The 15,357-nt window shown below is 43.0% G+C and overlaps 1 protein-coding gene across 6 annotated transcripts in view; it reads right to left on the bottom strand.

The window, feature by feature from the left end:
- The window catches only part of UBP1 (upstream binding protein 1), a 50,631-nt gene extending 36,495 nt beyond the window's left edge, over positions 1–14,136 (bottom strand). For 2 of the 6 annotated variants that reach the window (XR_010343428.1, XM_021666476.2), the window contains exon 1: positions 12,397–12,533. Coding sequence is in view for 3 of the 6 variants with exons in the window: in XM_021666476.2 (XP_021522151.1) it covers positions 12,397–12,509 (113 nt within the window). In the remaining 3 variants the exon portion in view is untranslated. Of the gene's footprint in view, positions 1–12,396; positions 13,073–13,342; positions 13,362–13,927 lie in introns of those variants that run through there. The other 4 variants (XM_021666473.2, XM_021666474.2, XM_021666475.2 and 1 more) reach the window with 3 other exon arrangements.
- Positions 14,137–15,357: the final 1,221 nt, after the last annotated feature.

Here is a 15,357-nt window from a genome sequence, read left to right as displayed (position 1 = left end):
CATGTTCTAACATATGCCAATGCGTCATTCCTTTTTATGGCTCCATTCCATTGCATAGACATACCATATTGTGTATCCATTCAGATGATGGGCACCTGGGTTGTCTCCATAGCAATTATGAATAATGCTGTTATGAACACTTTTCTACGTTTTTATATAAATAAATTCTGCTAGGTATACACCTAGAACTGGATTACTAGATTGCATGGCAACTCTGTTTATTTATTATTTTTTTGGAGACAGTCTCGCTTTGTCACCCAGGCTGGAGTGCAGTGGTGCCATCTTGGCTCACCACAGTCTCTGACTCCTGGACTCAAGTCATTCTCATGCTTCAGCCTCCCAAGTAGCTGGGATTAGAGGCATGTGCCACCATACCCGGCTAATTGTTTTGTGTGTGTGGTTTTTTTTTCGAGATGGAGTCTCACTCTGTCACGCAAGCTGGAGTGCAGTGGCACGATCTCGGCTGACTGCAACCTCTGCCTCCTGGGTCCAAGCAATTCTCCTGTCTCAGCCTCCCAAGTAGCTGGAACTACAGGCGCCCACCAGCACACCTGGCTAATTTTTGTATTTTTATTAGAGATGGGGTTTCATCATATTGGCCAGGCTGGTCTTGATCTCCTGACCTGGTGGTGATCCACCCGCTTTGGCCTTCCAAAGTGCTGGGCTCACAGGCGTGAGCCATCATGTCCGGCCTCCGTTTTAACTTTTTGAGGAACTGCCAAGCTGTTTTTCAAAGTGGCTGCAACCCCTTTTACATTCTCCTTATTAATGTATGGAGGGTGATTATTTGTCTTTGAGATAGTTACCTGAGTTGTACATTTGGATCTTAACTTTTCTATGCTCATTCTTCAACAAAAAGTAAAATGAAAATAATAGTAGCAACAATAAAACATCCAAATGAATAACTACTATATCAACACCAATAATAGGGACTTGCCTGAATTGCTTATTTTATTTTTCCCACAAGTTGTTCACTCAGATACCTGGGTAGCCAGGTCAATTCAATTCAAAAACAGAATGTGAAAACAAGTGAAATGGGATGGAAACCCTGGAAGAGAATGTAGTCCCTACTCTCCACATGCATTTCTATTAAAGCACTGTGCTGATTTTCAAAGTTACTATCTTATCCACTAATTCTGCCTCTCTTATTTATACCAGGAATTGTCAAAACACTACTAGGTACACAAGTAATAACTAAGGATTACATGGTTAGCAATGGTCCCCAACACTTCCATAGAGTTCTCCTCAACATCTTGACCTAGGGATTTTGCTCTACCTAAGCTCCTGCCCTAGGGGCAGATATAAAAACTTTTTAGAAGACTTCGGGCCAGGAGCAGTGGCTCACACCTGTAATTCCAGCACTTTCAGGCTGAGGCGGGTGGATCACCTGATGTCAGGAGTTCCAAACATGGCAAAACCCTGTCTCTACTAAAAATACAAAAATTAGTTGGATATGGTGGTGCATGCCTGTAGTCCCAGCTACTTGGGAAGCTGAGGCAAGAGAATTGCTTGAACTTGGGAGGTGGAAGTTGCAGTGAGCCAAGATCGCACCACTGCACTCCAGCCTGGGTGACAGAGCGAGACTCCATCTCAAAACAACAAAAAAAATCAGATCACATCTTTATAAAAATCAGTCCTAATAGTCAAATTGGCTCCAGGGAAGATGAAAATATATACTGCATGTTATATATATGTAAGCATTTAAAACCCTCTCAGAAAGAAAGAAAAGAATTAGATGAGAGTTGTGACTCAGAACCATTATTTATACTGAAAAATGACAAACGGAATAATTTAACACTTCAATGCTAACTCCTTGGATTGATCATTAGACACAGATCATCAAAATAAGATGTAACACTGCATGAGAATGGCTTTTTATAAATTGTCACATATGGAAGACACAATGTTACATGTTTCAGATCCTAGAAGACAACCACCTTTTTATTCACTTGGTTATAGTCTCAATGATCCACACAAAAAATACCATGCTCATGGTAGGTGCTAAACGACTCTTGAACAAACTTAACATATAAACACATAAAGATCATTTGTTATTAAATTTCTAATTAATTTTTTACGTAATAAGAAAACGCCTTCCAGTCAACAAAGCAACCAGTGATCCTTTTCAAACAGAAGTTAAACCATTTCAATTCTCTGAATCCTTCCATCAGCTCACTTTCAACCAAAGTTCTTACGAAATCCTACAAAACCCTATGCAACCAGCTCTTCACCCCCTCTTCTTGTTCCCCTCATTCCCCCTGCTCCAGCTACACCAAGCCTCCTGGCTCTACTCTTCTACTGGATGTCCTAATGGCTCATTTCATTCAAATGTCATCTTTTCAGTGGTAACATGACACTACAGTCCTCCCACCCACACTCCCAATTTCCCTACCCTAGCTCTATACACAACTCTTACCACTTTCCAACAATATACAAGACTTATTAAGTTTGTATCTGCCATTGGTACATAACTCCAAAAATGTATTTCTTCACTGACTGATGCCAGCTTCTAGCACAAAGGAGCTCAAATACTTGCTGAAGCAATGAACTAATTGCAGCATCAATAATCAAGCAATTAGTATTAAGATTGAAAACCAGGTCTCCAGACAAGATTATCATTTCTACCATGTTCAAAGTCCTAAAACTTTGAACTTGGGATTTTTGTAATTCCATAAATGGAAACAGACTTTTGAGTACTAAAGACAGAATGTTAAACTGAACTAAAAGACGTAGGATATTTATTTATTTATTTATTTATGAGACAGACTCTGGCTCTGTCTCCCAGGCTGGAGTGCAGTGACATGATCATGGCTCACTACAGCCTCAACCTCCCAGCTCAACCTCCCAAGTATCTGGGATTACAGGCATGCACCACTGCACCAGGCCCAAATGATGCATTTTAGAAGGCAAAACTGAAAGATCTACATGTTGGTAAATTTTAATGTAGCTTAGCACCAAAAGTCAGAATGCTATAAAAGACTGAAAATCACAACAAGCTTGATCAAATGATCAAATGAAGTATAAAAATCTACTAGGACACCTAAAATTCCAGCAATGTAAGATGCCTTCAGGGAGGACAAATGAATGACTGCAAGACCCTATTGTGAGGCAGAGACTGCATCGTACACACTTTCATAGCTTATGAATATCATTATATGAATGTACCAGTTTTTAAAAACAGGTGAAAATTTGCATTTTTCTTAAGATAGATAAAACATATTTGGAAATTAAGTGAAAATTCTAAAGAGTCATGTAAGAAACTAAGTAAAAAAAACAACATAGAGAACTGACCATTTAGTAACGGCAGGTAAGTAATTTAAACGAACCTATACCACATCCACCCTCACTGAGAATGGGGGAAAAAAAGCTGTCAGAGAACACATATATCCTTAAAAGTACTGAAGAACTAACAAGATAAGGAAACAGGCCAAAATCTGAAAAAGTGCAGCAACTCCAAGCAAGCCTAGAACTGAAAGTGGCTTTTACCTACCCGACCTGAGGAAAGAACTACAAAGCCATGTTGCAGTTTTAGTGGCCTTGCTGGTAGAGAACACAGCCATCCACATTAAACTGGGATGGAAACTGCCAGATGCTCAGGGTAAGGGTGAAGAGAAAGTACTGGTTAGTTTCTCCAACGTGGTCTAGGGAACCACTGACAGGTAGGGCTCCCAGGGGTCCGACAAGCAAGTGAAAAGATTCAGGCATCAAATTATTCCAAGTAATATTGAAATGCCGGTACCCCAAAATAACCAGGCCTAAAAGGACAAACAAAACTCTAGGAGCAAAAATGAAGAGCAAACACAACAGATGACATATATCCAGTTCCAGATTTTGTCTGTTGGTATTCAGATCTTTTCTGCCTCTACTGCAGAAGGTTAGAAGCCTGAAAACTACATATAGAAGAATTATTGCTAGACAGAGTCCTGTCAGGTTCTCCAAAGGCAAACACTGGTGGGAAATTAAAGAGCAGGAAAGGGAAAAGCCAGATGCAAAAACAGACAACTACACAGAATGCAGCTGCTGGAAATTTCAGGGCATCAGTAGCCGAGCCTCCAGGAACAAGCCCAAGAGCAACCAGGTAACATGACCTCCTCCTCCAACCCTTCCAGCTCCTTTGCAATCAAGTACTTCACTAAATCCCTCTCTGCTTGACACATCTAACTGATTTCTATTTTCCTGATTGGACACAGACCACCAGAGATTTCAGATGCTGGAATTATCAGATCCAAATTAGAAAATCATGCTTATTCTGTTTAAAGAAATAAAAGAGAAGCCTGAAAATATCTGCAAAGAACAGAAATTTTAAGGGAAAGCAAAACCGAGAAAGAGCAAATAGAACTTCTAGAACTGGAAAATAAAACTGTTCAAAGTAAGAACTCAGGTTTACTAGCAGCTCAGACAGAAGTGAAGACTGAATTAGGAGACTGGATTATAGGTAAAAAGAAGTTACCCAGAAAGCAGCACAGAGAGGGAAATGATGGAAAATGCAGAAGAGAAGTTAAAAAAGGACAAAGTGAGAAGATTTTGCATTAAATTGAAGTCTCAGAGAATGGAATAGTATCCAGTATCTAAAGACAGGAAGGCTGAGCAAATTCTAGAACTAGTGAAATATACCAATTCACTGATTCAAAAAGCCCAAATGACCAAACCAGGATAAATAAGAAATACACACCTAAATACACCATAGAAAAAACTCACAAGCCAGTAAGTATATGAAAGTTCCATTTTCCTAGTAAAGAACTAAGGGAATCAGTTGAAAATAGGCATGAGGGAGGTAGAGTTGTGAGGCTGAAGAGGTGTCATCAAGCTTTCCAGAGGGTAGGGGAGGAAACAGATGTTACAGTATAAACTACAGAGCAGCAGGAAAGACATACTTGACACCCAAGGTCATGAACCAACCACAACTAACAAAATCTGAATACCCTCACATCCATTAAATAAACTACACGTGTAGTCAAACATTTACTCAACCAAAGAAAGTTAAAATTGACTAGGTGCAGCGGCTCACACTTGTAATCCCAGCACTTTGGGAGGCCAAGACAAGTGGATTGCTTAAGCCCAAGAGTTTGAGACCAGCCTGGGTAACATAGTAAAACCCCGTCTCTACAAAAAACACCAAAAAAATTAGCCAGGCATGGTGATGCATACCCATAGTCTCAGCTACTAGGGAGGATGAGGTGGAAGAATTACCTGAGCCCGGGAAGTCGAGACTGCAGTGAGCTATGATTGTACCACTGCACTTCAGCCTGGCCTACATAGTGTGGCCCTCTTCTGGCTAAATTCTGTGTTTTGGCAAAGCTTTTTAATTTAAAAAAATTTTGGCCAGGTGCAGTGGCTCATGCCTGTAAACTGAGCACTTTGGGAGGCTGAGGCGGGCAGCACCTGAGGTCAGGAGTTTGAGACCAGCCTGACCAACATGGAAAAAAACCGTCTCTACTACAAATACAAAATTAGCTAGGTATGGTGGCACATGACTCTAATCCCAGCTATTCGGGAGGCTGAGGCAGGAGAATCACTTGAACTCAGGAGGCGGAGGTTGCCATGAGCCGAGATCACGCCATTCCACTCCAGCCTGGGCAACAAGAGCAAAACTCTGTCTAAAAAAATTAAAATTAAAATTATGGTCAATACACAATGGTTTGTAATTGTTATTCAAAATAAATTTTTAAATGTTTTCAAATTTCTTGATACTTTCATTATGAAGTTACTACAAAATATATAGCATCCTATTTATATCTAGATAGATCGAGACAAAGTAGTAACTAAAAGAAACTGTGGTCCTACTCTACTCAAAATTACTGCTAAAAATAAGAGATCCCTTCAAGGCTAAAGAGTATTCACAAGTATATTTTATCTTTGCATTTTATATAAATATAAAATTACATGTTTATAAAACAGTTTGACCACTACACATCAAAAGTGTCAAAATCATAAAAGAAGAAAAAACTAAAAATTGTTACAGGAGACAAAAACTAATGTAATATGGAATCCTGGATTGGAATCTGAAAGGGCCAAAGGAAGAAAGCTGTGAATTCCAAATACGCTTTGTAATTTAGATAATAGTACTGCACCAAGTCTAAATTCCTGACTTTGACAATAGTAGTCTGGTTGTGTAAGTAAGAGAAGCTGGGTGAAGGGTACATGCGAACTCTCTATACAACTTTGTAACTTGAAAAATTTCAAAATGAAAAGTAGTTAAGTTGAATGTTCAACTATGAATATATAAATGAGTAAAAATTAGTTTTATCATAGTTCTTATCAAAGGCAACAATTTCAATTTCACAATCTCCAAAAAACTCAGAGTTAATTTTTTTTTTTTTGAGACAGTCTCACTCTGTTGCCTAGGCTGAAGTACAGCAGCGCAATCTTGGCCAACCACAACCTCCGCCTCCTAGGATCAAACGATTCTACCTCAGCCTCCTAGGTAACTGGGATTACAGGTGCATGCCACCATACCCGGATGAATTTTGTATTTTTAGTAGAGACGAGGTTTCACCATATTAGTCAGGCTGGTCATGAACTCCTGACCTCAAGTGATCCACCTGCCTTGGCCTCCCAAAGTGCTGGGAGTACAGGCGTGAGCCACTGTGCACCCAACGTGTTTTCAAAAAGACTCTACCATCAAAGGCTAACAATTTCATATTCATCTATTAGATCTGCCCCAAAACAAGCAAAGTAAATACTACAATGCTTCCCTTAAATTCAGTCATGAAGCTGTGGCACCACGCCTGTGGTCCCAGCTACTTGGGAGTCTGTGGCAGGAGAATCCCTTGAGCCCAAGAATTAGAGGCTGTAGTACAGTGATCATGTCTGCAAATAGCCACTGCACTCCAGCCTGGGCAACAAAGCAAGACCCTGTTTCTAAAAATAATAATAACAATGTCAGTCACAGAACCTACAGCTAAGAAAGAAAGAAAAAAGCATCAGACGGTATTTCTATCCAAAGCAAATGTTTAAATGTGTCTGGGCAAACCAATAAATGCCACCATGAAGAAACATATCAATATACCACCAAGCTTCAAACAGCCCTTACTGAAGGATATAAACTGTACTATATCTTACAGGGGCAGGGGAACCCTAATTTTGAAAACTGAACACAGTAAAAAAAATCTATAGGCAAACAACAGAATTACATAAATTAGCTGAGCTAGTTCTTAGACTACATCAATTTCTTGAACGTAAGATTTCAGTCAGTAAATCTTTTTTTCTTTTTTTTTTTAAGAAAGGGTCTTGTTCTGTCTCCCCAGGCTGGAGTGCAGTGAAGCAATCTCAGCTCACTACAACCTCTGCCTCCCGGGCTCAGATTCTCTTGCCTCAGCCTCCCAGTAGCTGGGATTACAGGCATGCACCACCATGCCCAAATAATTTTGCATTTTTAGTAGAGATGGGGTTTCACCACATTGGCCAACCTGGTCTCGAGCTCCTGACATCAGGTAATCTGCCTGCCTCGGTCTCCCAAAGTGCTGAGATTACAGGCGTGTGCCATCACACCAGGTGACTCCTATCCTTTAGCGCAAGGGTTGACAAGTTATGGCCCAAGAGCCAAAACCAGCCAGCCTGTTTTTATACAATTATGGGGTAAGAATGGTTTTACATTTTTTAAAGGGTTGTAAAAAAACAAAATATGACAGAATCCATACAGCCCACAAAGCCTAAAATATTTACTACCTAACCCTTTACAGTAAAGGTTTGTCAACCTCAACTTTAAGGTAATAAATTTTAAAATGTGAACACTATAATCTGAAATCAATAAATTTTTTAAATTAGTTAATTTATTAAATCATTTCCTGTACTGCAGCCAAGATTAAATCCAGGAAAAAGTTTTTAAACCTTGAAATGAGAAGTTTTATAGAAATTGCTTCATGAAAAGAGTTTAGGGAAAAAAAAAAAAAAAGAAATTACTGCCAATTCTGGGAGTATTTTGAAGAACCATAATAAAATTTTTAGATTTCACTAATCCTAAAATTGTTCTACACAGATGTTCCCTGACATACAGTAAAGTCCCAATCAACCCATTATAAGTTGAAAATATCATAAATCAAAGATAAATTTATCAGCCTGGCTAACATAGCAAGACTTTCTCTCTACTAAAAATAAAAATTTAAAAATTAGCCAGGCATGGTGGCACCGCCTGTAGTTCCAGCTACTCTGGAGGCTGAGGTGAGAAGATTGCATAAGCCCAGAAAAGTCAAGGCTGCAACAAGCCGTGACTGTTCCACTGTCCTCCAGTGTAGGTGACAGAGCAAGACCTTGTCTCAAACAAACATTTCATGTACCTAACATGTGCATCGCAGCTTACCTAGCCTACCTTAAACATGCTCAGATCAGTTAAATCAGCCTAGAGTTAGGCAAAACCATTTGGCAACACAGTATACTGACTGGAAGCGATGGCTCACTGTCACTGCCCGACATCACAAGAGAGCATTATACCATATATCACTAGCATGGGAAAGATCGAAATTCAAAATACAACGTACAGTGTCTACTCGAGGTGTTTCTGCTGAATGTGTATGGCTTATACAACAAAAATTTTACATTAAACCATCCTAAGTCGGGGACCATCTGTACTTCCAAGATATATGTCACCTACTCAGGGACATTCTATTTTAGCATGAGACAAAAAGAAAATCATCAGCTATTAATAGCTACATAATAAACCCTATCCTTACTAATCTTTCACCCTAATACTGATCTAAGTTGAAATTCTGTTACCTTACAGGGTCTGTAACACTAATTTTTTTTAACTTTTTAAAAAATGGCTGAGTCATTCATGGGCACCCCAACCCTCTCAGGGCTCCAGGGCCAGACATGGAAACTACAATAGTGTACATTACCATGTACAACATGATGTTCTGACATATATACACTCACTGTCCAATGTTTAAATTCAACCAATTAATAAATGCATTACCTCACAGTTACCATTATTGTGGTGAGAACATTAACATCCACTCTTTGCATTTTTCAAGAATACACGCATCATTAACTATAGTAACCTTGCTGTACAATATAGATCTCTTAAACTCGCATTTTACCTTTCAATCAATATAGGAACTGGTATCAGCTCAAAAGTTTTGATTTAGCAAATTATTTGTAAACTATGGATGTACCTCCCATTTCAATATATACAATGTATATCTTTTGGTTCAAGAGATTTATACCATAACGAAGTTTAACAAACAGGGCTCAGACAATACCTTTTGTAAAGTAATAATTTAATATCAAAATTTTTATAAAAGCTAAAGAAGCCATGATTTCCTATTATCTTCAAAAACATTTCAATACTGATCCCCCAAATCCTGAAAATTAACTTGGCTACAGATGATAAATTTCATACAGTGAGATGAAAAGAAAATTACCAGGTGGTCCAAAAGACCCTCTTTGAAGTTTTAATGTGTACTATTTTAAAAAGTCATTTGGTTATCTACTCCACACTTCGCAAAACAAGAATGACCCAGATTTCAAGTTACCATGGGTTTCAGTCTTCACTCTGTGTGGGGAGAAAAAAAATCAGCCTTCATCTGTTCAAGCCAATCACTTTAACATCTATGACCCTCAGATAATGCATTTACAGTATAAGAAATGGAGTGGTCTAGATTCTAAAAGGTTTCTAAGGTCTCTGTCTCTAAAATTCTGTTACTGTAACCAATATTTTTAAAAACATTTGTGACCTGCCTCATTTCAAATAGAATCTGCTGCATTTCACATCTCACATCCAAGTATAATACAAAAAAAAAACTAAACAAAAACAACAACAAAAAGTATAATACAACAGCATACAGAGAACACCTGAGAACCAGAGCCAAAAGAAAAAAGAGAAGCAAAGGTAATGTAATTAGCTCCAAAATACTCCCAATATTATCAGCCTATATTATTTTACACAAACATATTTTTCCTACTTTTTTTTTTTTTAAAAAGAGAAAGGGGGGAAAAAAAAAAACTAAAGAGAAAGGGGTTTCATTCTTGCCCAGGCTGGAGTGCACTGGCTATGAACAGATGCAATCATAGCACACACTACTGCCCTGAACCTCTGGGCTCAAGCAGTCTCCCAAGTAGCTAGATTTACAAGCACACCAAAGATCACACCTGGCCATTTTTAAGTCAGACCATAGAGAGAAGCCATTTCTTCCTTTCAAACTATCCTCCCAGAAGTTGAGGAAACCGTTCCCTAAGAGAAGTCTTAAGAAATACCTCTTGTTTTAAGCCATCCAAAAAGCAAATACAGTAAGCATGTTTCGTTTTGAAAGAAAAATGGAAAGCTGTCTACAAAATCAGTTTGTATCAAGAAGTCATTTTCCCAGTAATTAAGTTTACTTCCTGAACTTTGAAAGATTAAGCTTTCCTTCCCACTAGATGCCAGACGAAGTGAGTGAATGCTCATGCTGGAGAATGGGTGAGCCATTCACGGGTACCCCAACCCTCTCAGGGCTCCAGGGCCAGGCATGGAAAGCACAACTGCAGTCCAGGGAGGCCTGCAGTAGCCAAGGCCTTCTTCAGACTTTCTCCACATCAAATCAATTTTGGAATTTCCTTAGTTTGAGAATTTCAAACAAAGAGCCTTGAATTTCCAAGAGACAAGCACTCTTCATCTCTTAGTTTTTGAGGACTCAAATATGAAAAAAATAAGCTTCTTGAAAATGGTAATAACCTTCAAATTTCTTGGAAAATTTGGATTAAATGACACAACCAAAAGCATTCAAGGGAAAATTATCCCTGTGAAGAGTGTTGTAGGTTACACAGACTTACAAAGCTCTCACACATTACTTTAAAAATACATGGTCATCAAGACTGTATTTCCTTTTCACGGAAATGAACTACATACAGACGTTATTACATTAAGTTGGCTGAATCACTAAATCAAAAAGTACAGCTCATATAAAACAGTAGAAAAAGTAAAAGCTCAAAATAGCTATCAATAAGTAAGCTTTTCAACAGCAAACTTTCATTTACCATAAAAGAGAAGCAACTGAGGAGACACACATACTGAACCTGCTTCACGTGCGTCTTTTGCCTTGACTGTAAGCCTCGTGCTTCCAGTGGAGCTAAAGAGCAGCATGGCACTAGAGAAGTGCGTTTTCACAGAGAAGTACGGCCTCTAATACTCCCCTCTGGGGTGACTCCATGACTTTCAGTAGCTCAATTTCCTCAACAACTGAGACAGCTGTTTTAGAAAATAAGCCGCCTCATCTAGAGGCCTCAAGTTATACAACTGCAGAGAGAGGAGGTGCCAAGTTCAGGGAGCCCAGCAGAGACCAAATCAGAGCCAGACGCTGGGGAACTCCGGGTGTAAAATACGCTTTCCACCACTCGCTTCCACACTCCAATAAACGTCTACCTTTCCGAGAGTTCTTTATGGCTTATAATTTCTCTTCAAGATTTAAAGACCCAATTATTTCAAGGAGCAGCCCCCACCATTCCAGGCCAGCTTTGACCCCGAAGTCCTCCTCTAGAGCTGCAGTAAGATGTATGAATGCTACTGGGAGACTGTAGAGCACTTTGAAGACATCAGGCATTTTCTAAAGAACAGAAAGCTACACTTATCCACGTTAATGAAAAGCTGCCAAACCACCGATTTTTAGACTTTATTATAATCAAGTCAACGCTCTGGTAAACTATATTTCAATAAAGCCACGAAAAAAATACAGAGCTTCCAAATTCCTAACAGTTAAAAAGGATAAAGGGCAGAGACTAAGCTCAGATCTGTTTCAACCTCTCAATATTAAAATGAATGGTTGCTGGTACAGACAGGAAAGACTAAACAATTGCTTGTGGTGCAATCATACTGCATCTTCAAACCCTCAAGAGCAAACAGCCTGAGAGGGTAGTCTCCAAAATGAGAAACTTCATTTTGAGACAATCAAAAAAACAAAACGAAGTCACTGTGCTACTCCCACCGCTGCTATTCTTTCAATTATGATAATTTACTAACATCAAGTGATTAAAATCTGCAGCCAGAAGAGACTACAATGTAGGACAACAGAGTAGGAACTGATGCCAAAACGGTGGACATTATTTTCCCAATATAAGTGCTGCCTTTTCCGCACAGTGTATTCTAGCTCCAATGGAGCTTGTTAATCACTTGTAAGGAAAGGAAACCCCTTCCCCCACCAACCCAAGCCATCCTAACAGCTGGGCGTGTTTTACAGCAAATATTACGCCCTCAGGAGCGGTCCGGGGCCGAAGCTTGGTGGGGCCACCTTCCCCGCCCGCCCGTCACCAGGGTTAGCAGGGGCCTTTGGGGTTCCATGGCCCCCGACCGCCACGCGGCAGAACTCCGACCCCGCAGCCCCGGAGGCCCGCGCACCTCTGGGAGCAGCCGCATCTGACAGAGACTCAGGGCTGCGCAGGCCTTCCCCAAGGAGACAGAGGCTTCTCCCCGCCCGAGGCGCCCCGTACCTCATGCTGTAGGCGCCGGCGCCCAACTCCTGCCCGATGCCCGAGAGGCTGGCGTCGAAGTCGTGCACCAGCCCGGACTCGATCACCTCGTCCATCTTGAGCACCCAGGCCATCTTCCGGCCTCGCCGTCGCCCCGCACAGCGCGGCCTCCGCGTCCGGGGCGAAGGGGCCGGAGCTCCGCTGGCGCGTCCTGAGGGAGGGCGCGGGTGAAGCCTCCGGGCGGGGGGGGCGGCGAATGGTCACCAGCGGCGGCCGGGACCGGAGCGGCGGGGGTCCCACTGGCAGGGCACGGCGAGCCCAGCGAGCAACTGCAGCGGGAGCGGCCCGGCCGCCGGCAGCGCCTCCCTCCCGCGGACACCGGCCCCGCGCCACATGCCGCCGCCGCCGCCCAGTCCCCGCGCCGCTAGCGCTGCAGCCGCTGCCGCCCGCCCCACCCGGGACCCCACGGTCGCATCTTCCTCCGGGACTGCGCGGAGACCGGACCTCGGGGCGCTCCGAGAACCACACGGGAGCAAGCCCTCCGCCCGCCCGTCACCCGCTCCCCAGCCTTGACTCCCCGCCCCTGGCCCGCCCAGGCTCTAGCGCCACGCCGCTACGGGAAACCCCGCCGACGCCGCTCCGCCAGCCCGGACACTAGCTTCAAGGCGGCTCCGACTTAGGCTCGCGCGCCGCTTCCGCCTCCCCGGCCACGCCCCGGCCCCGCCCCCGCGTTCGCCTCACGCCCCGGCCCTCCCCGTACAGCCCCGCGCTTAGGGCCACTCCCCGCGCCTCGCGGCCCAGGAACTGCCTGGACAGTGCAATCCGGCCCCGCCCACGCGGCAGTTCCCAGCCGGGGCGGCCTCGCTGCCTCCCAGCACAGCAGCCCAGGAAGAGGAGGTGCCAAAAAGGCTGCCAGTTCCCGCCCCTTCCAGCGAGCGATATGATTGACAGGCCAACTGAGCAATACCTGCAAGCGCTAGGAAGACGCTCCCGTGAGTCTTTGTGTCCCCCGACTAAACAACCAATCAAAGTGTTCTTCCCCTTGGGCGGGCTCGAAGACGGAATTTGCTGCCAAAAGAAAGAGTTCATTGGACTGCACTGTAGGAAGCGGCTCCAAACGCCACTTCCGGAGGTGATTTGCTCCTCTGTGGTATTTCCCGGTAGTCTCGGCTTTTTACCCTCTCTAGAGAGGGAGACAGCGGTTCGCACCCGTGTGGTGTGGGAAAAGCCAGTTTTGCAGAAAAGCTCGATTGGCGTGAGAGTAAGCCAATCAACGCTCCCGAGAAAGAGCTCTGGAAAGGCTTCCCCCATCGGTTATATTGCCGAGAGCAGTTGGGTTATCCTGAATTAAACTAGCTGTTGGTCATTGTAACCGCAGGCAATCTCCTGACCTTGGGCTCCGAACCATTAGGACGCGCCACAGTAAGAGCTACGCTGCTCGGAAGGCCGGAAGGGTCTTACGACCTATGGGCACTCGCAACTGGGGCCAAAAGACAGAAATCCTTTTACCGAAAGAGATGAACTAGAAAGCAGGAGGCAGAGGCTGACTTACAGAGCCAGTGTGCGGATCAGAGTTCCTTAGGTGCGGCTACTGACGCTTGACGGGCGGAATCCTTGCTGAAGAGAACGTCAAGACCCGGGCCTCGCCCTGCATCGAATTTACGGCCTCAGAATAAGACCCACATGCTGAACGCCCCGCCCCAACTCGCCAGTTTAAGTGCAAAAATACTAGATTAAAATGTCAGCCTAATAAAACAATGGCACTGAGCCAGAAGAAAGTCTTAGACGCAGGAGGCTGAGGCAGGAGAATTGCCTGAACCCAGGAGGCGGAGGTTGCGGTGAGCCGAGATCGCGCCATTGCACTCCAGCCTGGGTAACAAGAGCGAGACTCCGTCTCAAAAAAAAAAAAAAGAAAGTCTTAGACGCCTGTGCGATGTAAATATTAACTTGCAGACTCACGCCTGTAATCCCAGCACTTTGGGAGGCCGAGGCCGGTGAATTAGTTGAGGTCAGGATTCGAGCCTGGCCAACATTGTGAAACTCCGTCTCTGCTAACAATACAGAAATCACCTGGGCGTGGTGGCGCACCCACATAATCCCAACTACTAGAGAGGCTGAGGCGGGAGAATCGCTTGAACCTGCGAGGAGGCAGAGCAAGACTCTGTCTCCAAAATTAATAATAATTACTTGCAGAATGTTTTTCTCTTTGCACATTTTTGCAAACATTTCATTTTATACAGCTACCAAAGTAGATACAAAAGAACACTTAGAAATGAGGTAATTTAGGTGCAAATGTGTAAAGATTACACGGTGCAAGCTCACACAGTAAGTAGCTAAACCAGGGCTTTTTGACTAAACATTAGATTGACCATCAGTTCAGGAAGCTCCATTCCACTATTACAAATAAATCTGCACAGATTGTCAACGGAAACATTGGCCTCATTGAGATGTCAGATATGTTTTTATTCCATGATCTCAACTCACTTCCGTAACCCAATTTATAACCAGATTAACCAGGCCTACTATTTGTTGTTGGAAAATTTGGAGAAATTGAATTGGGGGAAGATAATTCTCTGATTTTTAGAAAGAGCGTGACAGTACAAGCTACCATCAGTTTTTCAATCAGGCTGTGCCCTAAGGAAGTACTGGGTCAAACATTTAGAAATAGAGCCTCTGGCTGGGCAGTGTCTCAGGCCTATGATCCCAGCACTTTGAGAGGCCATGGTGGGAGGATGGATTAAGGCCAGCAATTGGGAGACCAGCCTGGGCAACATGGCAAGGTCCTGTTTCTACAAGAAAAAAAAAAAAGTAGTTGGGCATGATGTCATGCTTCTGTAGTCCAAGCTACTCAAGAGAGGCTGAGGCAGGAGGATCACTTGAGCCCAGGAGTTTGAGGCTGCAGTGAGCTATGATTGTGCCACTGCACCTCAGCCTGGATGACAAGATGAGAACTTGTCCTCAGAAAAACAACAACGAAAAACA

The sequence above is a fragment of the Aotus nancymaae genome, unplaced genomic scaffold (genome assembly GCF_030222135.1).
Source record: "Aotus nancymaae isolate 86718 unplaced genomic scaffold, 86718_ANA_hifiasm-v0.15.2.pri h1tg000019l, whole genome shotgun sequence".
In the NCBI taxonomy this organism is placed as follows: Eukaryota; Metazoa; Chordata; class Mammalia; order Primates; family Aotidae; genus Aotus; species Aotus nancymaae.
This window is presented reverse-complemented; position numbering and strand designations above follow the sequence as displayed.